The sequence below is a fragment of the Dothidotthia symphoricarpi genome (assembly GCF_010015815.1).
Source record: "Dothidotthia symphoricarpi CBS 119687 unplaced genomic scaffold P153scaffold_6, whole genome shotgun sequence".
In the NCBI taxonomy this organism is placed as follows: domain Eukaryota; kingdom Fungi; phylum Ascomycota; class Dothideomycetes; order Pleosporales; family Dothidotthiaceae; genus Dothidotthia; species Dothidotthia symphoricarpi.
The window spans coordinates 502,220-526,368 of record NW_022985013.1 but is presented as its reverse complement, the minus strand read 5'-3'; the positions used below and the strand labels follow the sequence as shown (position 1 = coordinate 526,368).

Here is a 24,149-nt window from a genome sequence, read left to right as displayed (position 1 = left end):
CGTATATAGATGTCTTTGCGGTTATCTGGCTGGTGATGAATGCCCCGAGACTGTTTCGTCTCTTACTTGGACGCAATGAGGGTAATGGCGCTTGAAGAACTGGGAGATTGGTGTGTGGGAACAGTTCTTAAAGAATGTCTGGTTTCACAATAGATGATGGGTGTAAGAAGAGATCTTTGGTTCACTACCTCCAAGGGTTTATGTCTATATTCGTTATGATAGTTGGTGATTTTTTCTTTTCTTCCTCTCTTCTTTCCATGCTCTCTACTTTACCTCTTTCTTGATTTCCCTACTTCCACATCTCTACCCTTACTTACTCTCTCACCCTATCACGTCCGAGTTTTCCTTTACCTGATTGCAATTGACCTTCGGTTGTGCACTTGTCCAAGTTTGTTTGCTAGCTTAGTTCGGGTTGTTAAAGGCTTGCCATAACTTCAACACTAACTCGGAAGTCTGATCAAACTACCTCTATCTAACCCTAGTGTTCTCTCATAACTCTGGGTTTTCTTTATTACAGACAGCCTGATCATCCGTCACCAACGTAACCCAGCTCTAATCATGAACGATACAGTGACTGATTCGAGAAGAGAGGTCCAGAAGGCAAGTTTGTTTGTATTTTTACATGCATAGTACTTACTCTGTGACCAGATCTCGGATGACGAGCGGGCAAACCTTTCAACAGAGTTCCCAGTCACGGCGGAGCACACCGACAACTCCACCTTTCCATTCCTGAAACTACCAGGAGAGATTCGAAACATGGTCTACGAGCTCCTTCTGGTGGACCAGAACTTTTCACTCCGTTTCGAAGCACGCGGTCAAACCGGTCAGAGCGGTGTCCGGCGCTTGTACCTCAAGTACCCTGGTCCTCCAGATCGCGATGATCTTCCTGGCCGGCAACAAGGCAGTTTGAGGAAGCACTGCACATCGTTCGAAACTTATCGCTATGAATGGAGGTCTAAACATTTCGAGTTCATCGTCAAGACATTCTCTATTTGCCATCAGATCAACAATGAAGCCGGATCCGTCTTCTATGGCAAGAATCTCTTTGTGTTTGGGGAGACGTTCCATTTATACATGTTTCTACTCCATTTCTCTCAACGACTACGACTGATACAGCATATCGGAATTGTGCGTTGGAATCCACATGTGCGCTCCCTGAACTTGCAGCCTTCCGCATATGTCAATGTGGAATATGTTACCTTCTCTCTCCTCGCGAATGCTACCAACTTGAAGTCGTTCTATACCTCTCCTGCGATTTTCAAGTCTCTATCAACAAAGCCCGAACCAGCTGCTCGTTACCTCTTCCAATTTGTCCAGAACTGGCTTGTTCCACTCGCTCTAAGAAAGAAAAACAAGCTCGCCGCCGTGTCGGTCCTCAAGATGCCAGCCTTATCAACAAAAAACCTGAAACGACCTAAGTGGCCAGTCACCAAGCAAGGTCAAGATGAATTTCTAGCCGAACTGATTAAATGCTTGCCCTGAAGATTATATACGACATCTGCAACGTGGCTGTATATATGTTCGCCGGTGTCACTTCTGGCGATGGGTAGTAGGATTTCATCCAAAACTTCTCATCTTTCTCAGGCACATGTCTTTTCCAGAAACTGACAGCCATTCCACGAGAGGTCTTGTGCTTTCCGACACCTACAACAACGATTTGCGATTGTTGGACTCTCGGTTTGGTACTATTCATGCTAGTACACCTTCGATCGAAGTGCATTAATTCGATGCGGCCATAGCATGCGAATACCCTCCATATCTTCTTTCATATACTTGCGTTTCCCAAAGCACCATCTTCTGTTTTCACTCACCCCGACTGAGGATTGTATTCCACCTCTAGCTTATACTAGCCTTCATGTGGAGTGTCTACCTTTCCAAAAACTTCTAGTATTGCTCAACATAATAAACATGCTCATGTGTGAACTGTCATCATCTCAAGTCTCAACACTACTCCCATCTGCTGTTTCGGCAATAGCCACACCGGAGAAATACACTAAACTCGATTTCCCAATTTCGTGATACTTTTTAGCCATAATAGCCTGAGATCTTTGCGTATTTCCTCAACCTTCCCAGCGCATATATTGCTCCATACCTCTAGCCGCAAATCTTGCCCTCAAGAAGATCGGCATACTTCTCCAGAACACTATACGCCGTCTGGAAATAGCCACAAGCATACCTCGATCCATAACCCATATTAATGCCAAGTAACCATGTTGTATACATCGACAGCCAAACAAGATATCAGCAGAGCATAAAAGCACGCTAATCTAACCGACATGCATTGAGCTAACCGATGCATCGCCATCTTGACATTGACAGGTTTATCCCGGTTACTCGTTCATCGCAGCGCCGTGCGCATCGCAATCAAACTTTACCATGACATGACACCCTCTCGCATCTCGCGTCTCACGTCGGAGTTTTCAACGTTTCTCTATCCGACCGAAGTTGTACCTTGTCGCCAACAAGGAATGAAAGACATGGAGCATAGGTAGGATTCAAAGTCAAAGTTAAACCTCGTCGTCGTGAACTTCGTCGCCAGTTACGTGACTACCTTCGCTTCACTGGATGAGGTTCATTGCCAACGACCTTTCTCGCAGCGGCGCACACCTTGTGTTGGAAACTCAAATCACAAACTCCAACCAGAAGACACCTCGGTCCCCACATCTCAACCACGCGCCGCATACAGTCCCGCACAAATCAGATCACAGGTGGCTGTGCAAGCCCCCGTCCAAAGAGGAGCCATCCTTCCGCCCAGACGCCGACCCAAGCTACCGCACCTAGTGTCCGCAAGCTCCAGCCGTCCAGCGGCGACTAGACGAGATGCACTAGAAAATCCCAACGACGCACGCTGTGATTCGGTGGGGTGAGGGGTTTGATTTGCGGCGGTCCTCAACGCCGGCGCAATGGGCATGAGTTGGGCTGGTTTTCTGCGATGCAGTGTTCAGGGGTAGATACAAAGTCCAAGGATGCTGCTGTGCCGGCAGGGTGTGCAAAAGGTGGGAATAAGCAACATCTCGCCGATAGGGAGTATGGTGCGGATGACCCGGCCCGAACCGGGACATGGAAGCATGGTGGTTGTGTGCATGGGAGGCGTGTTGGAAACAGGGAGTTTGGTCACGGAGAGATGCAAAGTATGCGTAATGAGGAGGATAGTAACTTTTACCACATCTCCTCGCATCTCACTGTTCATCCCGATTTGTAGACGGAGCAGCAGAGCGTGTATCAGCGGGAAGATCAAAAACGATCGAACAGTTGAATGCGGAGAAGTCGAAGAGACATATGGAACATGGAATAACGTGGACAGCAACTGATCGACCGCCAAAGCGGCACAGCAAATCGCTGCCATTCGTAGTCTGTATCTAAGACCTCTGCTTTCCGCATGCCCCCCACCTCGGGTCCTGAACGTGACTCTGTCACGTCTCGGGAGCGTGCACAGACGGTTTCCCGGGACCTCAACAGCGTGACATTCAGAGCCCAAGGAGCAAACCCTCACCCTACCCTATCCCCTCGCTCGCCGAGTTTCCCCATCCTCCAAACAAAGAGACAAGAAACGCTACCACAGAGCGCGCTAAAAAAGAGCCCAAAGGCCATACTCCCGAAGACAACACCATACTAGTGGCTGAATATGAAACAAGTTCATCCGAGGAACCGTGTACGTTGTAGAGCAAAAAAACAATTCGTAAATCCAGCTCATATGGTATATCCAAACTTGCATATAGTTTGCCTGTGCTATGCGTATGCGCCGAGTCCTCAAGCTCCAAATTAAAGATTAAAGGCTATCGTGAGCCGTTTTCGTAATGTGGATTGTAAATCGCTCAACACAAGAAAAGACGAACCAAGTGATGTAAGAATACAGCAAGATTCTCCGCTTGAGGAAGGAGCCCAACTGGTTCGTTGAAACAATGTTGTTCCCAACTCTCGTAGATATGAGGGGGAAATATAGACCAGACATAAAGAAGATATGATAGTGATGCAAGGTATTTTCTCGACGCTTTCCCAACTCCTGGCAGTGTGAACCCGGGTATACCCAAAATGAAATCTCAAAAACAAATGAAAAGCAGCGCATAAATTGTGTTGCTTAATTGAAGTCCCCTGGGCCTTGGTTGGCAAATATGTAGTTCCTCTGCTGGGGCTCTGCTGTTCGCCGAATTGGGTTGTTGTATGGATTGAGCATCTCCGACGATGTATCCGGCTGAACGATGTAATCCGGAACAAAGGAGTGGTGAGGTGCAAAAGGCAAGTTATGAGAAACACCATCGAGTGAAATAGTTTTAAGGTCGTCAAAGTTCATATGACCTCCATGGTACGGATACGGCATCGCACTCTCGTCGACTTGAGTCTGCGCGTTGTCAGGTAATGATGGCCTTCTAGAATGCGATTGCTTAGATTCCGCTGCTGTGAGATCACTGCTCGAATGGAATCCAGCGCGCATGTGTGGGGACTGTATGAAACCCGTATGATGGAAATTCTGTTGCGTAGCTGGTGCTGACTGCGGTGGCGAGTCGTGGTACCCATTTTCGTTGGGAATGTGTGTGTGGTTCAGTTGATGTGTATTCAAAGGTGTCGAATGTGGCGATGCGCCCTTCGAATAGATGCCAGCGGATTGAGGTTCAGCAGACCAATTTGTGTTCATGCTCTCTGGACTGTTGTGCTCAGGCATCACTGGATGGTGTCTGAATATTGTGTTGCCTTGCCAAGGTATTCCTTCCTGAGGAGTTTGTGGAGTGGGGGGTGCTAGGCTACCGCCTGGGCCAAGTATGGTGGTGTGAGAGGATGAGAATGTCCTTGAGAACTTCGGCGACGCAGCAACATCCGAAAAGTTCATAGCCATGGGTGAACGCGGTGCCGAACCTGGCTGAGACTTTTGAATGCGACCAGCAGCATTTGAAATTCCAGATGAGCGGATCCTTCGAAGAGTATGATCGTTGTTACCTATTGGAGACGGCAGGCTAGCGGAGTGCATGCCAGCTGTGTATGAGGCACTCCTCATTGCAGTCGAGTTCAAAGCAGCAGGACGCTTGTGCCTCCTTGCAGCAATACTGGAGAGTTTTGAGGGTTGCTTGAAATCATCAGGCGTGCCGTTTCGAATGTTGATCGCCTCAATGTTGATTGCTAAATTTGTTGTTGAGGAGTTTCTTCGCGCGAATACGTCTTCATTGAACACCGTCGGAGCCTCATAATCCAGGTAAGGCGCATTGGGCTTATGTGTTTGTTGTTGCTCTTGGCCAGGAAGGACGGCTTGCGCGGACGCATTGTGTTGATGGTAGAAGTCAGATCGTGGAAACATATCGTAGGTACCGGTTTGATCCCAAGAAGACAGGGTTTGTTCCGAAGCGGAGGCTTGCGTAAGGTTGTAAGGTGTAAGAAAGTTGTCTTCGTACTCAGGTTCCTGCTTGACCGCTGCTCCAGAAGCCTGGTTGTCTGTCCAGCCAGAATATACAGATGTTAATGACGCAACTGAAGAAGGAATGGACCCGTTCATTGGTCGAGTAGTTGCACAGGACCGTACACTAGAAAACGGAGATGACTCCGTCGACAAAGACCCAGTGCTGTTGTGAGCTTCTGTTGAACTTGAAGTGTTCGAGTTCGTGACGGCCAGAGCCGAATAGTCCAACGTTCCCATACCTGCGAAGCTCTCATACTGCTCTTGTAAGGGTGCAGACTCGGTTGCGGGCACGGCAAAAGTGTGGTCGTTGGAGAATGCGAGGGGCAGCCCCGAAGTGTCATAGGAATAGTTTGGTTCATTGATAGCCATTCCTCCGTGATGTTGAGAAGCTTCGTGGGTTGCTGCCATTATCTGATGCATGACAGTGTTTTGATGGTACGGCATGGGCTGATTGGCTTCTGGGATCGATCGAAGCGAATGCTGCATGTTGAACTGCTGTTGCTGCACCGACATTGGGGAACTCAATTCTATGACCGGGGCCTCGATGCTTTGGATGGGGATGCTCGCATGGCCAACGTCGGGGGTCACGGGGAAAAAGTCCTGGTGCGTTGGCATGGGCATGGACATGGGCACAGGCATGGACATAGGCATGCGCAGGTGTGGTTGATTCGCATGGGGCTGGTAGTGTCCAGGGATTACTGGCTGCTGGTGCATGTGTCCGTACATGTTCAGTTGCATGCTCTGCTGGTTGGATAGTTTCTTTCTATCTTGCTTGACCTTGGCTCTGCGGTTCTGGAACCAATTCTACACCCAGTTAGCGCCATGTCTGACGTGCAAGTGTGGGACCGCTGACATTGATCTTGTCGAGGGACACGTTCAAATCGCTAGCGAATCCCTTTTTTATGAGCGTGGTGGGCTTGTGTTGCTGCTGGAACTGGTGCTCGAGGATGTCATGCTGCTCTTTAGTAAGGCGGGGCTTGACGTCGCCGCCCGGCGGCTTCTGCTGCGAGTCCATGCTCGGCGCGCGCCACGACGAGGCGGCCGTGTCGTCTGGAGCGGGTTCAGACGGTTCGATATGCGTGATGGCTCCCCGAATGCGATCCGTCGAGACGCGCTTCTCACGACAGACAAGCGAGGGGCTGCGGTTGCTGGTGTCCAGGTCCCAAGGCTGAAGCGACAATGCGTTTAGCACGGGAACGCAGCGACGTGGATGCTGCGACAGGCGACGGGGCTGCACGTGTTGGTACTGATGTTGTAGTGCGGGTAGCGAGCGACAGCACGGCTTCACAATCGAATGCGCGAAGCGGCAGTAACGAGTGTATGAGGCAAGAACGACAGTCGACGGGAGCGTCGCCGGGAACGTCGAGATGGGGAGAGATCAGGAGTCTTGCCCGAGTGGAGGGCGCGAAGGTTGCCATTCGCCGGAGCTAAGCCACGCTCCCCCATGTCCAACAGGGCTGCACGCTCTACGGCACAAAAATAACCTGCATCGATCATGACACTGGCTGTTTCTGCGCTGACCAGTGCATGATGCCGCGAGGGTGCCGGCTGCTGATTCGAAGCTGCCCCTCCCATCTGCTCGCCCTGATGCTGCAAGCCCTTGCTGTCACGCACACGGGCGCGCTGGCATGGAGCGGCTTCGTCGTCCGAGGAGCTGCCCTCGCGGTTACGGTTGCGGCACAGGGGTAAAATGCACCGAGCAGCCAGCCCATTGGCGCAGTCGACCGCTCGCCAGAGAGCGTGCTTTGGAGGTGGCAGGTTCCCTCGTCGCACCCGGTGGCATTGAGCTTCGACACTTCACGGGAGATGCGCGCATGGAGTGCAGATTGCAATGAGCATCGCAGCTTGGACCTCCCGTTCGAAGAAACCTCTTGCACCGCATCTCATCTCATGTTCAAACCTTGTCTGGTAACCTAGCAAAGGCCATACTGAGGCTCATGGCCTCGGCGTGCGAGACAGCGCGCGACTGTCAGCCACGCGCTGCGATGTGTCGTCCATGTGCAGACCCCTCTCGATCGTGCCCTTCCCACTCGACCTCACTCGAAGCGCTGATGTCAGGCACATCTGAACACCCTATCAACATAAACATCACGTTGTGAAGACCCTCACTGGTGACTTTCGACTCGTAAAAATATTCCCAGTAACCGCATCTGGTATGTTCGTACGATGACTCCTCTGCTTACACGCTGCTCGCAGCACTGCATGATCAAGGGGCTCCCCTCTGGCTCTTGGAAGGCGGCGCTGGCGTTTTCCGTATCAGTTCCTGATAGTACCTCGCAGCACACACTTTGTTCTGGCCTCGGTGTGTAACTCGACAAACTCAAATAGGCTCTGGGTTGTCCTACAGTGTTGGTAGGGTGACCGAGTAGAGCGTAACATGAAATGCATCATTGGATAAGCCTTGTTTTGAAGACCAGTGCCGCTTGACCAGTCGACAGGGTTGCCTTGATGAGACATCGGTAGCAATGGATGGATGACACCTCGCGGCTCACGAGTTTCACGAGATTCACGAGATTCACATTGTCGGCGAGAGTGCAAGATCGTCCTCGTATCTTTCCGAACGCACACCATACTAAGTAGCCCGGTGTCACACCACACCGGTTGACTTAGCTTCCGAAGCTCACGACATGCTGACGTCGTTGCGTACAGTGGCCTGCAACCCTTCTAGAAAACAACGACTGTCTAATCGTGGCCTGGCCGCTCGAGGTAAACCTTATTGAGCATCGCAACCACCACAACACTTCGAGCTTAGAAGTCGCGCTAAGAACAGTCAAGCTTGATCATGACGGTACATTCACTAGAGGATGGTGACCAGTACCGCCGAAACACGTTGGGAGCCCTGTAAACTAACACCAAGCCGGCATTTCCCTTGATGTCTGACGGCCAGATCTAGGCGGCTGATACACATGTACAAGCATCGATCAAGACATATCGAAATCCTGTTATGAGCAAAAGTTCGTGCATCGCTCGATAGAAGAACAAGATATCCATTGTAAGTGTTACTACATGTCTTTCGCTATGTAAGAGCGTTGGTAATCTCCAACTGGCCTTCGCCAGCAGTACTGTCCCAAGATTTGAGAGTAACGCTTCGCATATCCTGGACAATGTAGTCCGCGCCAGCTTCCATGAGTTGCTTCAGAGAGTGCGTCGTATGGAGTGCTACGACTGTGTAGCCGGCAGCTTTGCCCGATCGAATACCAGCAGGTGCATCCTCAAAGACGACGATAGAGGCGCTGTTCTTGTGGAGACCCAACTTGTCCTTTCCCATCTGATAACAGGCTGGATCGGGTTTGCCGTTCAGTACGTCTTCAGCTGTAACGATATTCTTGGGGTGTGCCAACTTCATCCTGTCAAGCCACCCGATGACAAGTGGACGTGTTCCTGATGTGACGATACACCAAGGAACGGCTTGTTCATCAAGACTATCCAACATGGCTCTCGATCCGGGAATTTCAATGGCGTCCTCGCCGAATTCTTTCGGTATGAGGCCTTCTGCGTGACATATGTCTAGGCCAGGTCGTCAGGGATGATCATCTGATGTAAAGTATTGGCAAATAGCACTCACATTCCCAGTTAGCGAGCTTTGGTTCGTATATCTGAAGCACATCAATCGACCTTCGACCATGTGATGTTGCAAGTATCACATCAGGATCGACGCCAATCTCTTTTCCTATCCTGACGATATAAGTTTCTAGCATGCAATCTGCTTATCGTCACTGACCTATGCCAGTGCTTGACTATGGCGTCTGTACTGTCAATGATTGTTCCACTGTTTATGTCAGCGCAAATTCATCTTGTACTGGCAAACACAGAATACATACTCCATGTCGAACAACTAAAACATTATTAGCAGTCAGTCTTGGTTACAAAATACCATATTGTCACCTACCAAGCCATGACATTTGATCGTTTGCGCAGGCGCTGAGAAGGAAGGCTCCGGAACTGTCATGATAGCAATTCTCAAAGCGAGGACGTGATAGAGGAGATGTAAGACGTTCCCTTCTTCAGCGGCTGTAGTGGAGTTAATAAGGCGTTGTTGTTGAAGATGGAAGGGAACAAAGATCGATTGTGTAGGAGCGTGTTAGCCACATTGGGTATCCCATCCGCCCATCAGCCAATCGCAAGCATTCCAGCTCTCCATGCATCGTATGTCGGAAGCTGTAAATAGAGATGCAAAACAGCTGCATACGGTCGTCTCCATCTTGCTAACGTGATATGAAGTGTTGAGCATTGGTGGAGTGATGAGAGGTGGGGAATACTGCCGCGGGACACCGCCCACAGCCCTGCAGATGCCAAGAGTTCGAAACTCGATTTTCTAAACTATTTCGCGCGCTACCAACACCGCTTCAACAGGACATCCAGCAAAGTAGTAATCCACAATGAAGGTCGGAAGTATGTTCTCTGAGTCTAACTTTAGTCGCGTAATACTGACAATCATTTAAGAGCCCCAATCGAAGCGTGTACCGGTACGCCTCCGACACAGTCGCGCAAAGGCGTCGGCGGCGAAGCAGCGGAAAGACAAGAAGATTGCGAAGAAGGTACGGCAGCCGCTTAGGACCTCAAACGAGGGTTATATGCTCACATTATTGCACAGGATCCGACATGGCGATCCAAGTCGAAAAAAGACCCCGGAATTCCCAACCTGTTCCCGTACAAGGATAGGATTCTTGCCGAAGTCGAGGAGCAGCGGAGGCAGAAGGAGGAGGAGAGTGCCCGTCGCCGAGAACTCGCGAAACAGCAGAGACTCAACGGCGGAGCTGCTGGAGATGCTATGCAGGACGACGCAGCGCTAGATGTCGACAACGACCTCCTAGATGACGACAGCGAGATGGACGATTCCATGCAGGTGGTTAGTCTGCTTTTCTCTGTTGCGCTCATAGTGATACTAAGACTAGGCAGGACGAATCTAACCCTATGGCCGCTTTGCTTGCGTCTGCAAAAGCACGCGCCGCCGCGTTTGATCAGAAGAACGGCCAAGACGAAGACGCTATGGACGACGACGAAAGTGAGGACGACTTCACACGATTCGACGCAGAGGACGACGAGGGCGCAGTCAACGTCCGTAAGGATTCGTCTAGGAAGCAGTTCGACAAAGTGTACAAGCAAGTTGTCGATTCTGCCGACGTCGTTCTGTACGTCCTCGATGCAAGAGATCCAGAGGGGACACGATCGAAGGAGGTGGAGCAGATGGTCATGGCAGCCGACAGAGGAAGCAAGCGCATGATCTTCATTCTGAACAAGATCGATCTCGTGCCGCCACCGGTTCTCCGGTCATGGCTTATTCACCTCCGCCGCTCGTTCCCAACCCTGCCACTGCGCGCCTCGAAACCCGCACCAAACGCGAAGACTTTTGAGCACAAGGATCTCACGATGAAGGGCACCTCTGAGACTCTGTTTAAGGCTCTCAAAACTTTCGCCGAGTCCCGACAACTCAAGCGCTCAGTCAAGGTTGGAATCATCGGCTATCCTAACGTCGGCAAGTCATCTGTTATCAACGCCTTGTCGTCGAGGATGGGTGGGAGGACCGCCGCCTGCCCAGTAGGCGCGGAAGCTGGTGTCACCACGAGCTTACGCGAAGTCAAACTGGACAACAAGCTGAAGCTCCTTGACTCCCCGGGTATCGTCTTCCCGAACACCTCAGAGGGGTCGAAGGAGAACAAGGTTCAACAACAAGCTCGACAGATCTTGTTGAATGCCATCCCGCCAAAAGATGTGGACGACCCTGTGCCAGCTGTAAACCTACTTTTGAAGAGGCTTTCTTCATCGGAGGATCTGTTCGCAAAGCTCATGGCTGTCTACGATTTGACCGCGTTACACACTGTTGCCGGAGACAAGACGACAGATTTCTTGGTTCAGGTTGCGAGGAAGAGAGGCCGGTTGGGCAGGGGAGGCATTCCCAACCTTCACAGTGCGGCGCAGACGGTCATCAACGACTGGAGAGATGGACGAATCCAAGGATGGGCAACTCCTCCAAAGCACAACCCTGCCGCAACTTCGACCACAAAGACCGCCCCAGCTTCAAAAGGCCTTGTGGGCGACCAGAAGGAGATTGTCAAGGAGTGGGCTGCGGAGTTCAAGCTTGAAGGTCTTTGGGGAGACGACACGAACGACAATGATGCAATGGAAGCGTGAACATGGCTACTACTGATGATAGTCTTTGATATAGGCGATTCGGCGTTCAAAACTGGGCTTTGGGGCATTCGTCGGACTAGAACTACATGTATGATGGATGCCACGACGATACCAATGTCATTTTCGATATCGATCAAATTCTAGCTCGTGTTTCCAAGAGTCATGTAGAAGTCCTTATCGTAGCACCAAAGTAACATTGCGAAAAATCTGCCTACTTTCTGAACCGTTTCTGGCCGAGTGAATTCACAGCGATATCGGCTCCGAAGAACGGACGCGACGGTATGCGATTTGTGAAGATCTGCGTTGATGGTGGTGAATTGGAGCTGTTCGCACTGCCCCACACATACGGCTTCCGTCGGCCCAACCCCCAGAGCTCAACGATGCAAGCTTCAGAGCTACAGATACAAAGTCAATCGTCGCCCAACAACAGGACAGCATACAATCTCTCTCTGAAACTTTCACTATGGGTTCTTCCAAGACTCTCAAGCCTCTGCGCTCTGTTTCCAAGTCGCTGACTGCACTGCCTGCCGCATGTGCCAGCGCGCAAGTAGCGTCGAGGAGATATGCGGGGACAATTGCAAGCTTCAAGATTCCGACAATTGGCAATGAGCCAAATGTAAGTCAAGAATCCCCGAGGTCTACTTGGTAGCTCTGGTGGCTAATTCGTGTTTTGTAGCAACACTACACCAAAGGCTCCGTGGACAGGCAGAAGCTCCAAGACACGCTCGCAGCACTGAAGAAGCAAGGTCCCGTTCAGGTGCCTCTAGCAGTCGGGGGTGAATACGTGAGTGTATATGTGCTAAACAAAGAAGGTACTTGACTAACACCATCTAGATCAACAACTCCTCCATACTCACCCAGCACAATCCCTCCTCGCACGCCGACGTGGTCGCCAAATACTCGAATGCCAGCCCAGCAGACGTAAACAAGGCGATAGATGCCGCATTGGCAGCAAAGCCGGCATGGGAGTCGTTGCCCTTTGCCGAGCGTGCTACCGTGTTCCTGAAGGCGGCTGAATTGATATCTACCAAGTACCGATACGATATCATGGCGGCAACAATGCTGGGACAGGGCAAGAATGCCTGGCAGGCGGAAATCGATGCGGCGGCAGAGCTGTGCGATTTCTTGAGGTTCAATGTCAAGTACGCAGAGGAGACATATGCTCACCAGCCAGTGCACAACTCGCCCGGAGTTTGGAAGTATGTACACGTCTTAGCCGCAGTTGAAAACCCCAAGCTAACAGATGCAGTCGTGTTGAGTACCGTCCCCTCGAAGGCTTCGTATATGCCGTGTCCCCATTCAACTTCACAGCCATCGGTGGTAACCTTCCAGCCGCGCCAGCACTCATGGGTAACGTAGTGGTTTGGAAGCCATCTCCGGCTGCGATTGCATCGAACTGGCTCATCTATCAAATCCTTATCGAAGCCGGTCTCCCTCCCAACGTGATTCAGTTCATTCCTGGTGACGCAGAAGCAGTCACCAAGGAAGTGCTGGCCCATCGACAGTTTGCAGCTCTGCACTACACCGGAAGCACTGCGGTGTTCCGATCACTGTATGGCAAGATTGCGGGTGGTGTTGCCGAAGGGAAATACCAAGGCTATCCTCGCATCGTCGGCGAGACGGGAGGCAAGAACTTTCACTTAATCCACAAGGATGCGGACGTCTTCAACGCAGCTATTCAGACGGTTCGTGGAGCATTCGAGTACCAGGGCCAGAAGTGCAGCGCCTGCTCCCGAGCCTATGTGCCCAAGTCTGTTTGGCCAGAATTCCAAAAGAAACTCGTCGCAGAGACAGAGGCACTGAAGATTGGTGAGCCCTCGGACTTCGCCAACTTCATTGGCCCTGTGATCCACGAAGCCAGCTTCAAGAAGCTCTCCGGCGTTATCGACGAGGCCAAGAACGACTCTGAACTCGAGCTCCTAGTCGGCGGCAAGTACGACAGCAGCAAGGGCTACTACATCCATCCCACCGTTTACCGCACCACGAACCCCAACCACCCGCTCCTGTCCCGCGAACTCTTCGGTCCCGTGCTAGTCATCTATGTGTACGAGGATGCGGCGCCCGACGCCTTCTCCCAGATCTGCAAACAGATCGACGACACGTCTGAGTATGCGCTGACGGGCGCTGTCTTTGCCAAGGATCGCGAAGTTATCAAGTACGCATCGGATAGACTGAGGAACACAGCTGGAAACTTTTACATCAACTGCAAGTGCACCGGCGCTGTTGTTGGACAGCAACCATTCGGTGGATCGAGGGCGAGCGGGACAAACGACAAGGCCGGAAGCGCAAACTTGCTGTCGAGATTCGTAAACGTCAGGGCTATCAAGGAGGAGTTCCTTACTACCGAGAAGGTCGAATACCCTAGCAATGAGGTTTAGGTGTCAAAAAAAAGGATTTCGAGGTTGGAATTGTGGGTTGACTGGGCAACGAAAAAGTGTAACAAAAGACTAGGCTTTGGGAGTCGTGGATTTTCAGATTAGCTGATGATTATATGAATTACTCGACGTATACAAATTAAACACATATGCATACTTCACAGTACTGTATGCATTGCTACAAATGAACCCACAACACCCCACAACGGTTCGGTCTGGGATACATGTAGTCAAGTTTGCGAGAGTTGGAGAGAAAACCCATTGAACCTCGGCACCGTCGTACTACTGTGAAAGGCCAATCTCAAGACGCAACCCAACGGGCTTTCTAGAACACGCACGAATCGTGTATGGTAATAATAGTAGACCCGCTATCTCGGGAGCCCCGTTTTGACAGGGGTTTTACCGCATCTTATTTGAGCCGCGGTACGGGCTGTCGGTGCTTGTTTGATTTCCTTACAAAGTCGTGGGAGGAATGTGGGAGGAATGTAGTTGGCGAGATGGTGGGTAGGATCCAGTTGGGAGCAAGATTTCTGTAACCTCGCCACAGACGACGACGTGTATTTGGTTCCCGGTGTGTCAGGATACTGTTTTACTTTGTGCCAAGACAAAATGTCTCGTGATCGGGGGCAGATCATCTCCGAGGTTAGCGCTGGTAGGATTCAACGTGTACTTTATCGCGTGTCGTCGTCGTCCCCTCTGCCCATTAAAATGATGTGGGCGAAAAACGGGGTACGAAGAGGGGGGTGATTGATCAGCACCAGACCGCCCGTCGCTCGCATGATGTTCAAAAAATTGCTAATCACGCCTGTTTGCAACCCTGACAACGCAGCTCAGTGGCCGAATCCAACCGTGCTGGAGTTTCCTTTTTGAGCCGCAAAGGGTCCGACTGCTGCTGAAACAAGCCTCGAAAAACCTTGACCTGCCTCGGCGTCTCCGTGGCGTTCTGGCTTAGGCACAATTGGTGCAAATGGCTGCTCTATGACGCGCAATGATGGACGCCGGAGGCACAAAGTCTTTTCCCTTTTCGCGATTCCGCTAGGCTGTTGCGGCCGTTTCGTATTGTGATTGGTGCGGGCGCAGAGGCCAATGAACGATGCGGCACTGTTCGGGTATAGCATCGGCACTCGGCACTTGTGTAGAGCGTAGGGTACGAAATCTGTGTCGCCTTCGGTCAGTCATCGAGATATCGTCGTCCGTGGCGCCCTTGCTAGGTGGATCGCGCTTGTCGGGTCATGGACTTGGGTGTGTGTTTATATGTGGCTCGTCCCGCTTTCCCTTGCATATTAGTTTTGTTGTTCCCTCCTTAATATTAAGTGTCTGTGTACACTCTCGAGCCGCCATTCTCAACTGCACGCCACGCGCATCGACTCGACTATGGTAGCCAGCATGGAGAAGACGGCCCAATCGGGGCAAGGCAGTATGGACATTGAGTCGGGAAGAGAAGGGATCTCGCATTGGAAGATGATCACAGATCAGGGTGTCGTCACAAATGAAATCGTCAACTGGGAGTACGAAGGCACCGGCACAGAAGAGGATCCGTTTGTGGTTGAATGGATTGAGAACGACCCAAGGAATCCCATGACATGGGCGAAAACAAAGAAATGGATACTTGCGCTTTGTGTGGCGAACTCGGTCTTGGTTGTGTCTTTCTGCTCGTCAGCGTTCTCTGGAGGTACGTCATTACATGTTTTAGATGGTCGGCGAGTACTAATGTCAAACAGGCATAACGCAAATCATGGCGGAATTCAATGTGAGCCAGACTATCGTAACACTAGGTGTATCGCTTTTCGTGCTTGGATTTGCCCTTGGACCATTGCTATGGGCGCCCTTTTCTGAACTCTATGGCCGTCAATTGGTCTTCGCCGGGACTTACATTGCCTTTACAGCATTCAATGCTGGCGTTGCTGGTGCACCGAACATTGTAGCTCTACTCGTCCTTCGATTCTTGGCCGCCGCTTTCGGATCAAGTCCTCTTACGAATGCAGGTGGTGTCATTGCTGATTTGTTCTCCGCGAACGAGCGTGGACTGGCCATGAGCATCTTCTCTGCTGCACCCTTCATGGGACCTGTTCTTGGACCCATCATTGGCGGATTCCTTGGAATGACTGAAGGATGGCGCTGGGTCAGCGGATTGATGGCTATCTGGTCCGGTGTCATGGCCATTGTCTGCATTTGCCTGGTCCCGGAGACTTACCCCCCTGTTTTGCTCAGAGCGCGCGCCAACACGCTTTCCAAGATGTCCGGAAAGGTTTACAGGTCCAGGACTGATATCCTCCAAGGCAAGGTTTCCCTCAAGGATGCTTACGCGACCGGTCTCAAGCGACCCTGGGTCCTCCTCTTCTGCGAGCCCATTGTTCTCCTCCTGTCGCTCTACCACGCCATTATCTACGGTATCCTGTATATGTTGTTCGGTGCCTTTCCCATTGTTTACCGCATTGGTCGCGGCTGGAACGAGGGTATCAGCGGTCTGCCATTCGTCGCTGTTGCTGTTGGTATCATGCTTGCCCTTACCTATGTCATCCTCTACGACAACAAGATGTACATGAGGAAGGTCAATGAGTCCGGCCTTGGCTACACTACTCCGGAGATGAGACTGCCAATGTGCATTGTCGGTGGTATCGCTCTCCCTGTGGGTCTCTTCTGGTTTGCCTGGACCAACTCCCCGTCTTTGCCATGGGCAGCCAGCGTGTGCGCAGCCATCCCCTTCGGTTTCGGCATGGTTCTTGTCTTCCTGGGTATCATGAACTACTTGATCGACAGCTACACCATTTTCGCTGCGTCTGTTCTGGCCGCCAACGGCATTATTCGATCGGTTTTCGGCGCCGCGTTCCCTCTGTTCACTAGTGAGGTATGTTGCATTCCCACAATATTTGTCAACCTATACTAATTGTTTCCAGATGTACTCTGGTCTCGGCATCCACTGGGCGTCTTCCGTCCCTGCTTTCCTCGCTCTTGCCTGCATCCCAATGCCCTTTTTCTTCTACAAGTACGGAGCTTCGATCCGCATGAAGTGCAAGTACGCCGCCGAGGCCGACGCCTTTATGCAGCGCATGCGTGCCCAGGCAGCACAGAAGGAGCAAGGAAGGGAGGTTGCTGGCGCACACACCAACGACACCTCGCGCGCCTCGACATTACAAGCCGAGGAGGAAGAGGCCGAAGAGGAGGCTCACGAGGAGGAGAGCGTACCCCGATTCGAGGAGATGAAGACAGAGAAGGAGAAGGACGTGCAGATGGGCGAGGGCCTGAAGAAGGTCGCCACAGGGCGATCATCGAGAAGTCGCAGATCGGTACGCGTAGGAGACGACTACTACGACAACCCGTACGAGATTGACCGCGTCAACACGCGGGAAAGCTTTGCGAACAGGGCGCGGTCGAATAGTGGGCTTCGTTGAGGGTGGTGGTTCGGAAAATTTCTTTGCTGATGTGAGCGTTTTGCATTGTGGTCGCTTCTTGGGATGACTTGGGTGGAAAATGGGGGTGTTGGAGCATGGCGATGGTTGCCTCGATATCTTGACATTATATACCCGACTGCTTTTATATAGTTTTGTAATTAATCTTCACGTGGATGGAAGATGGAATATCAATGAATGTTCTGTCCAGTTCATGCACCTATACTTGTAGCCCCGATTCTACAGACTGGATCTGCACATGGAAAGACTGAGGTGTTGTAGATGATACCATCCGGGATGTGATAGCGACTGACACCCGTGCCAATAAGATCGATCACAAATACGTTAATATGTCTAGATAGGTGGTAAGTCTTACTAGAAACATGATTATTCATATGTGTGACCTCGAAGCTAGCTGAGTCGTGAATTGAAAAACAAGAATATATTTGATCAAATTTCACATCGTGGCATGATTCAAGGTCAGATGGCCGAGTGGTTAAGGCGCTGTGTTTAGGTCAATTCTACCTGTACAACCGCAGTTCGAAAGAGCGTGGGTTCAAGTCCCACTCTGATCAACAATCTTTTTGCCGGCTGCCCCCTTCCGCTTGCACGGCACATAGTTTTTGTTCGAAGATAGGCACGAGTCATTTGTTCGAGGATGCCCCACCATTTTGCCTTGACTGCTCACTACTTCTTCTTCTGAACAAGACGAGCAAGTCTCAACTAATCACTCGCAAAATCCTGCCGCTATATTTTTACCCAGACATCTTGACAGCGTGACGACCAACAGCCCCACGTCGAGAACATAATCACAGTAGCAATGCCCATGCAGTCAGACGACCTCCTACTCTCTGTACGCACACCTCCACCCAATCAAAATCTCCAACTACACGACTAACATGTCCCAGCTGCAGTCCTCGCTCCGCAACGCGCTATCAACGTTCGGTCCCACCAGCCCCCAGTACCTCAGCATCAAGCTCATGGTCGACGAGCACGTGGCAAACCTCGCACTACAGGGTCTGTCGATTTCGTCTTCGAGCGGGTAGTGGCATGGAAGACGGTGAGATGCTAGTATGAGGGGGCGGTTGAGTAGTGCTTTGATTGTTTTCTTCTCTACTGGGGCGAAGATATGCTTCGGCTCGCCTTCTTGGAGGTCCTCGTGTGTCACATTAAAGGATGTGCCCTTTCATTATCCCTGGACAGACCTATCTCAATGATTGTCTCTTTGGATCGGTTGGTCCTGTAAGGGCTTTACTAATTTCGGCGTCCACCTGTCAAATGAGCTGGTGTCGACAGCTCAGGAGCGCCAGACCTTCTGCTCGTCTTGAAAGGTTATTTTCGACCCATTCCGTCTTATTCGGGCATGTTGAGAGCATAGGTGGCTGTAAACAAGCACCGAGTGAAGATGGAGAGAGTCCGCATTCGTCGGGTGATGATGAATGGGTGGATTGAAGAGGCACCAGAACAACCATCCCTATTTCATGACGGTAGAGAGCTATTGCCGAGCTGCCTGGTCGGGAGACGAGCGCTGCGCCTTTGACGTGGAAAAGATGTTGCGATATTCTAAGCTGGGCGCTCAATATAACAGGATGGATGATAGGATAGAGATGAAGATGATCTCGAAAATACCGCCAACACCACGAATTCCAAACAAAAGCACACACATGTTCAGATGTTTTCCATTTGACAGTCTGTCCAACCTGCAGGCTCCACGGCCTTCGCTATGCAAACTCCCAACGCCCATTACCATGCCTCCTAGATGTGAACTTGCGTGAGCTACCGTGAACATCGGTGGATCTCCATGAACGAATAGACAACTATAATACAGTACAGAGATAAGCCCCTCACACGCCATTGACCAGCTCCCGCAGACTGTCCAACTCGTCCTTCCTCGTGCGGTACAGCTCCTGCGCCTCCCTCTCCCTCTTGCTAACAAAGGACACCTCCTCGCGCAGACTGTCCAGCCGCCGCCCGATAGCCGACTGCTCCGAGTACTGCATTGTGCGCTGCGAGTCGAGGTCGACCTTTGTCTTTTCAAGCGCGCCGAACGCCTCGCCGATCTTCTGGCGCAGGACAGTAGCGCGCTTCATGTAGCCTGCGTGATGGACGGCTAGCCTCTTCTCAATCTTGTTGGCCTGCTCTGCCGCTTCGATGATCTTCTCCTGCGCGCCGTCGAAGGCCTCGATCATGAGTTGGTGCTCGTCGATCTCGTCCTCCTCGTACCCTGCGATTCCAGGGAGCATCGCCGAGCCGTGTAGGTTGGTCCATGCGGTGCCAAACTCTGCGTGGAAAGCTTTCTTGTCTTTGTCAGAGGTCATGGCAAGCTCGAGCGCCAGCTCCATCTTTGCGGCTCGGAGGGCGTCGTCACTGAGCATCTGGAGCGGTCTCAGCGTTCCTGTGACGCGTCCGCTGCCGTTGCTGCCGCCGAATTTCTGGACATCGTTCGCGACTAGGAGAGCCATTTCGGTTTCGACTTCTCGCTCCACGGGATCCGACAGGTCCAGGGCTCGCTTCATCAGCGCGTCAATGTCGACTACTGATGGTCTTGGGAGGAATCGTTGCACGACCTGGGTTTGACGGGCAAAGTTGGCGCGCTCTGCAGCCTGCTGCATTTCCCTGTTCCTCCGATCAATCTCCGCGGCGTCTTCTTCGCTGACTTCAACTTCCATCTCATCTGCCTGCTCATCCGGAAGCTCAAACTCCCAGCTCTCCTCCTTGGGCTTCGGGAGTGCGGCGAGTCTGCTCTTTAGGTCTTGTCGTTTCGCAGTCTCTCGTAGCTTGATATCCCGCGGTGTCTGTCCAACCAGTTGCATGGCACCGTCCTCCCCATTTAGACGCAAGGTGTCCCGGGGTGTTCGCATTGGAGTTGCTCCTGGCCCTTGACGTGTGGGTGTGGCTCCAACCCCGCCATTCCGGAATGGAGTCGCTAGAGGGTTCGGTGTGACGATCTGGTGTCGTGACGAAGGCGCGGACAAAGAAGCAGGAACCTCGTCCTCTTCAAAGTCTGGGTTGTCTCCACCAAGCAGGGCAGACTGCGTCTCAGTCCGCAGTCGAGCGTTGCGCGCCTCGTTCGCGATGACATCCTCCTCTTTCGGCGCCATGGGCGTGCGGATTGGTGTGTTGCCAACAATGTTCGAGTAATTGCCAATCAAACCCTGCGTTGCAATGTTGTCGCTGCCAACCCCACTGCTTGCACGCTCCCCCAGCATACCCATCTTGACAATATCCTCCAATTCAGCCTCGCCAACCTGCGGTGTCGGAAGGACGAGCGTACGTCGCTTGCTGCTCTGTTCCGCCTCGCGGATCTTCTGCATCTGGGCGGCTTTGGCATACGACGCGGCCAGACCTCCAGACTTCTCATCCTTCTTCTTGCGCTTGCTGTCCCCCTGGTCCTCCTGCTGGTCTCCCTTGCGCTTGTTGGCGAGCTGTTGCTTTCGGGGGTCGAAGGCTTCGCGCTGCTTCTCGTTGAGGTCGAGTTCTTGTGTCGTGTCGAAGAAGCCAGAGGGGACCTCTTTCTCCAGGGGCACGTCGGCGTTGTAGTCGATATGGTTGCCCTTCTTTGGCGTGATCTTGATGTTGATGCCGGCGGCCTTGAGCTCTCGACGCTTCTGTAACAGCGCTAGTCTGCGCGACTCTTCCAGCTGCCTCTCGCGAGCCTTCCTCTTGGCTTTCTTTCCGCTGACGTTGGCCAGACGCGCACGCGCCTCGGACAGCATCTCCTTATCCTCCTCGTCCATGTCGATGGCATCGGGTCGCGCCGGTCGACTTTCGGCGTACGCGTCGACTTCGCCGGGGCGCAATCGTCGAACATCCTCAGCAGAAGGCGCCGCCGCCTCTCCCCCCTCAGGACCGGCGAGGCCAAGGTCACCGCTCTCCCTCGTCTCCTGCTCGTCCAGCAGTTTCTGGTATCGTTCGAGGCACTGTGTGGCTGTGCGCCCGACAATAGGTGCGATGGTGCGCCATTGCGTAGGAAGCAGCTTGGCCATGGTCAGGAGCTTCTCGTCGTCCTCCCTCGACCACTCCGTCTTCTTGATCGACGGGTCTAGCCATTCGTTCCATCGCGCCTTGCACTGTTTGGCCGTCTTCTTCGCGAGGAGAGACGCGCATCGCGCCCATTGATTGAGGCCATACTTTGAGATGGCCGCCTTGAGCACCTCGTCCTCGACGTTCGACCACTGTCCGACCTTTGTGACCACCATGATGGAGGAGTTAGCGAGCGTGGAATAATGTCGTGTGGTTGATGGCGTCGCCGTCGTCGCGAGATCCAACGCTCTGAATCTTTGAACGCTTTGGAGCTAACTATCTTGGCATCTCAGATCACGTGGCGCCGCGGAAGCAGTCACCGTGACGTAGATGCTCTATCTACTCTCCAAGTTGTCAGGACTCAGAATTACTATGCGTTTCTCTCAAAGTTTATAACCATCATTTGCAACATGCAGAACACTCGACAAGTTGCTGGGCGTATATGCCTAAATCCTCTCAGAATATACCAATCCACATCACGAACTCTGTGGTTATCTTCACCAAGATTCTACTCCTCAGATATTGATCATGCTACCAGTTCAACAAAAGACCAATCTTCAGTAGGCATCAACAGCTGGCGCTACGTGCGTCTGGAAGCTAATGCACTCCAGGCCTCAACAACCAAGACTACAGAAGAAGCCAAGCCTAAAAAGAAGACCCAAGCAGAACTTGATCAAGAGCTTTTGTTGAAACTGCAAGGGTTGGCTGGTGATGGTGGCGATTCCGGTGTTGAGTATGAAGATGGAAAGCCTGTCTCGATGAAGAGAAGCGTCAAGAACAACATGTTTCGATACATCTAGCTTTGCAAAGCATCGTCTCTCGAAGTGTGCGCAGTGAACGGATACAACAGGTACCCATTTCACTTTTTCAGTCACTAGCAGCACGACTAAGCCACGGCAGATAGACATGCCATCTGGTCTCGACTTCGAGGCTACAACGTCATGAATGTACTGTAGGAAGTCGGGCGTATAGGAGTTGACATTCCTGTAGCTTTTCACATAAACAGATCTCCTTGTTTCCTTCAAATCGACATTACTATTACGAATTATCATGGGTATCTAGCGTAAATCAAACATTCTGCCTCAATCGCAACACTCATAGCTCCATACCTTCCGTCTCTTCGAGTCCGTTATGATGTAAGCTCAAGTGCTCAGCCCTCCACGCCAGTTCCGCCGCACCTCTTGCTGCTACCGTCCCAGGATCCACCTTATTATCAGCTTCCAACAACATCGAGACGTCAAACTCCAGAACATCCCACAACGCCGCCTTGACCACCTCAACAAACTCCTCGTCTCTGGCATGTGCTCCTTGTAAAATGATCTTATTCGGTGGCTGCTGCAACGCACCCGCAACCTCAACAATTTCCTCGTGTATCCGTGCCCAAAATTTCGCCCTGGGTATCTCAAAGACGGGGAGATCCCACCACCCAAGACTAGTGTTGATGCTGTGAGAGTACGACCATTCCTGGGAGATGTTGTCCATGTACTGGACTGTTGCGCTGAACGAGTCGTCAAAGTTGAGGAAGAGGATGTGCCCGTACGGCATTTGAGATGCCTCATCCATACAGGCCTGGTGACTTGACCAGGATGTGCAAAGGCCGTATCCGAGTCCAGCATACGCTGCATTCGTCTCTTGGTAGACGAGCTCATTGCTTCCATGTTCTGATCTTGTTGAAGTGAGACCCACACTTTCCAACGCGTCTTGGAAGTCTTCCTCCTCGAATGAAGGCAACAAAGGAAATACCGGTGCGATACTCGATATGGGCGAGCCAAGTTCTTCTTCGATGGCACCCCGCACTCTTGAAAGGAAGTTTGATAGGATCCCGGAATTTCGACTCGCTGGTAATCCGAAGGCTTTTCTTGTCTGGCACCCCGCTCGTCGCAGACTGCAGCCCAATCGTCCGAGTATGCCATGACTTTGCTCACGTCAGTCAAGTTTTGGTGGCAGAAGGAAGAAATATGCTTACCACTTGGATTTGTCCTGGGACCTTGTCCATTGGGACAAGAGCTCAAAGTACTCGGAATCAGCTTCGATCTGTATGACAATCAGCAAACGTCACAACCAAGATCTCAACGCCTTCCACTGCTCCTACTACCATGAACCACAGGCGTGCTCGAGGAACACGGCATCTTTCCTGTTTCAAGACAAAACTCAAAGAACCCACACAAACTTACCCTCACCAGATCCCTAACCGTTCCATCCTCATACCTCGCCGCAGCAACCGCATGTGAAGTTGTAAACTGCACACCAACCCCCACCGCCCCGCCCTCCTCTTGTACCAAAACCTGCTGTTGTTGTTGCGGCAGCTGTACAACGCGCGCTCCAACCAACGGCGCAACAAGGAGGGGATAGAGTTTCATGACGAAACAAGCACTACCAATTCAATTCGATTCGATCCGATCCAATGCGAGTGAGCGACTTTTCTCGATACAGCAAATCAAGACAAGCGAAACGAGTGACAAGACCCAACACACACCAACCAATAAATAAACAAGCAAACAACAAAGTCAGTCAACCCCTCTTATAAGAGGGAAAAACGAATCAGCCCTCGTGACAAAAACACGCGCGCGTGAGCACAAAACCCCCGACTACGCCTAACGACTAATATACGATAGTGAACTCTGATCCCCCGCTCTTGCCCTCCCCTATTTCGTACCGCGGGAGCGGTTTACCGGTAACGATGTGCATGTGCGCGCTCATCAGCTCAGCCCTGGCATGGTAGGGCCCGTCTAGACAGTCACAAGCTAGGCTGGATTGGGCGCGCCAAGAGGTCGTCGCAGTCAGGCGGGACGAGACGGCGGAGCATTGTCTGGCTGGCTAATGCAAGGGCGAGGGAGATAATTC

At 51.9% G+C, this 24,149-nt stretch overlaps 10 protein-coding genes and 1 non-coding gene across 11 annotated transcripts; 7 read left to right on the top strand and 4 right to left on the bottom strand.

Moving 5' to 3' along the window:
* Positions 1–558: 558 nt before the first annotated feature.
* On the top strand, positions 559–1,482 carry P153DRAFT_394749 (uncharacterized protein; the record flags this gene model as incomplete). The annotated part of the gene is made up of 2 exons (XM_033671336.1): positions 559–591; positions 649–1,482. 2 exons carry the CDS (start codon positions 559–561, stop codon positions 1,480–1,482), a joined length of 867 nt encoding a protein of 288 aa, XP_033525794.1.
* A 2,596-nt stretch (positions 1,483–4,078) lies between these two features.
* On the bottom strand, positions 4,079–7,313 carry P153DRAFT_383517 (uncharacterized protein; the record flags this gene model as incomplete). Its single annotated transcript, XM_033670245.1, has 4 exons — positions 4,079–6,190; positions 6,240–6,617; positions 6,701–7,129; positions 7,287–7,313. 4 exons carry the CDS (start codon positions 7,311–7,313, stop codon positions 4,079–4,081), a joined length of 2,946 nt encoding a protein of 981 aa, XP_033525793.1.
* Positions 7,314–8,332: 1,019 nt separating this feature from the next.
* Positions 8,333–9,587, bottom strand: P153DRAFT_335672 (HAD-like protein). The gene is made up of 5 exons (XM_033665666.1): positions 9,276–9,587; positions 9,208–9,221; positions 9,108–9,155; positions 8,952–9,061; positions 8,333–8,893 (listed from the first exon to the last, which is right to left on the bottom strand). The coding sequence occupies exons 1-5, from the start codon at positions 9,333–9,335 to the stop codon at positions 8,403–8,405; spliced, it is 723 nt and encodes a 240-aa protein (XP_033525792.1). The 5' UTR covers positions 9,336–9,587; the 3' UTR covers positions 8,333–8,402.
* A 140-nt stretch (positions 9,588–9,727) lies between these two features.
* On the top strand, positions 9,728–11,589 carry P153DRAFT_311751 (uncharacterized protein). Its single transcript, XM_033664818.1, has 4 exons — positions 9,728–9,778; positions 9,830–9,924; positions 9,981–10,235; positions 10,286–11,589. The coding sequence occupies exons 1-4, from the start codon at positions 9,766–9,768 to the stop codon at positions 11,516–11,518; spliced, it is 1,596 nt and encodes a 531-aa protein (XP_033525791.1). The 5' UTR covers positions 9,728–9,765; the 3' UTR covers positions 11,519–11,589.
* Positions 11,590–11,871: 282 nt separating this feature from the next.
* P153DRAFT_429711 (delta-1-pyrroline-5-carboxylate dehydrogenase 1) lies at positions 11,872–13,896 on the top strand (the record flags this gene model as incomplete). The annotated part of the gene is made up of 4 exons (XM_033672788.1): positions 11,872–12,134; positions 12,195–12,302; positions 12,353–12,717; positions 12,762–13,896. Exons 1-4 carry the CDS (start codon positions 11,982–11,984, stop codon positions 13,894–13,896), a joined length of 1,761 nt encoding a protein of 586 aa, XP_033525790.1. The 5' UTR covers positions 11,872–11,981.
* A 1,383-nt stretch (positions 13,897–15,279) lies between these two features.
* Positions 15,280–17,285, top strand: P153DRAFT_285861 (MFS general substrate transporter; the record flags this gene model as incomplete). Its single annotated transcript, XM_033663426.1, has 3 exons — positions 15,280–15,565; positions 15,615–16,741; positions 16,791–17,285. The coding sequence occupies 3 exons, from the start codon at positions 15,280–15,282 to the stop codon at positions 17,283–17,285; spliced, it is 1,908 nt and encodes a 635-aa protein (XP_033525789.1).
* Positions 17,286–17,760: 475 nt separating this feature from the next.
* Positions 17,761–17,857, top strand: P153DRAFT_t45. Its single transcript has one exon. It is a non-coding gene; the product is annotated as a tRNA-Leu (tRNA).
* Positions 17,858–18,102: 245 nt separating this feature from the next.
* Positions 18,103–18,328, top strand: P153DRAFT_383512 (uncharacterized protein; the record flags this gene model as incomplete). The annotated part of the gene is made up of 2 exons (XM_033670244.1): positions 18,103–18,135; positions 18,191–18,328. 2 exons carry the CDS (start codon positions 18,103–18,105, stop codon positions 18,326–18,328), a joined length of 171 nt encoding a protein of 56 aa, XP_033525788.1.
* Positions 18,329–18,938: 610 nt separating this feature from the next.
* On the bottom strand, positions 18,939–21,530 carry P153DRAFT_364989 (uncharacterized protein). Its single transcript, XM_033667727.1, has one exon. It carries the CDS (start codon positions 21,479–21,481, stop codon positions 19,127–19,129), a length of 2,355 nt encoding a protein of 784 aa, XP_033525787.1. The 5' UTR covers positions 21,482–21,530; the 3' UTR covers positions 18,939–19,126.
* A 132-nt stretch (positions 21,531–21,662) lies between these two features.
* On the top strand, positions 21,663–22,326 carry P153DRAFT_394741 (uncharacterized protein). The gene is made up of 2 exons (XM_033671335.1): positions 21,663–21,865; positions 21,917–22,326. Exons 1-2 carry the CDS (start codon positions 21,716–21,718, stop codon positions 22,103–22,105), a joined length of 339 nt encoding a protein of 112 aa, XP_033525786.1. The 5' UTR covers positions 21,663–21,715; the 3' UTR covers positions 22,106–22,326.
* Positions 22,327–22,400: 74 nt separating this feature from the next.
* P153DRAFT_383509 (uncharacterized protein) lies at positions 22,401–23,665 on the bottom strand (the record flags this gene model as incomplete). Its single annotated transcript, XM_033670243.1, has 3 exons — positions 22,401–23,220; positions 23,272–23,339; positions 23,480–23,665. 3 exons carry the CDS (start codon positions 23,663–23,665, stop codon positions 22,401–22,403), a joined length of 1,074 nt encoding a protein of 357 aa, XP_033525785.1.
* Between the last annotated feature and the right edge of the window lie 484 nt (positions 23,666–24,149).

Excerpts from the sequence above, each read along its gene's own strand:
- P153DRAFT_335672 (XM_033665666.1), bottom strand. The coding sequence starts at position 9,335 with ATGACAGTTCCGGAGCCTTCCTTCTCAGCGCCTGCGCAAACGATCAAA. Across the intron at positions 9,062-9,107 it reads ATAGTCAAGCACTGGCATAG|GATAGGAAAAGAGATTGGCG; the intron begins GTCAGTGACGAT and ends TTATATCGTCAG. Across the intron at positions 8,894-8,951 it reads AAAGCTCGCTAACTGGGAAT|ACATATGTCACGCAGAAGGC; the intron begins GTGAGTGCTATT and ends GACCTGGCCTAG.
- P153DRAFT_311751 (XM_033664818.1), top strand. Across the intron at positions 9,925-9,980 it reads ACAAGAAGATTGCGAAGAAG|GATCCGACATGGCGATCCAA; the intron begins GTACGGCAGCCG and ends ATTATTGCACAG. Across the intron at positions 10,236-10,285 it reads TGGACGATTCCATGCAGGTG|GACGAATCTAACCCTATGGC; the intron begins GTTAGTCTGCTT and ends AAGACTAGGCAG.
- P153DRAFT_364989 (XM_033667727.1), bottom strand. The coding sequence starts at position 21,481 with ATGGTGGTCACAAAGGTCGGACAGTGGTCGAACGTCGAGGACGAGGTG.
- P153DRAFT_394741 (XM_033671335.1), top strand. The coding sequence starts at position 21,716 with ATGCAGAACACTCGACAAGTTGCTGGGCGTATATGCCTAAATCCTCTC. Across the intron at positions 21,866-21,916 it reads CAACAAAAGACCAATCTTCA|GCCTCAACAACCAAGACTAC; the intron begins GTAGGCATCAAC and ends AATGCACTCCAG.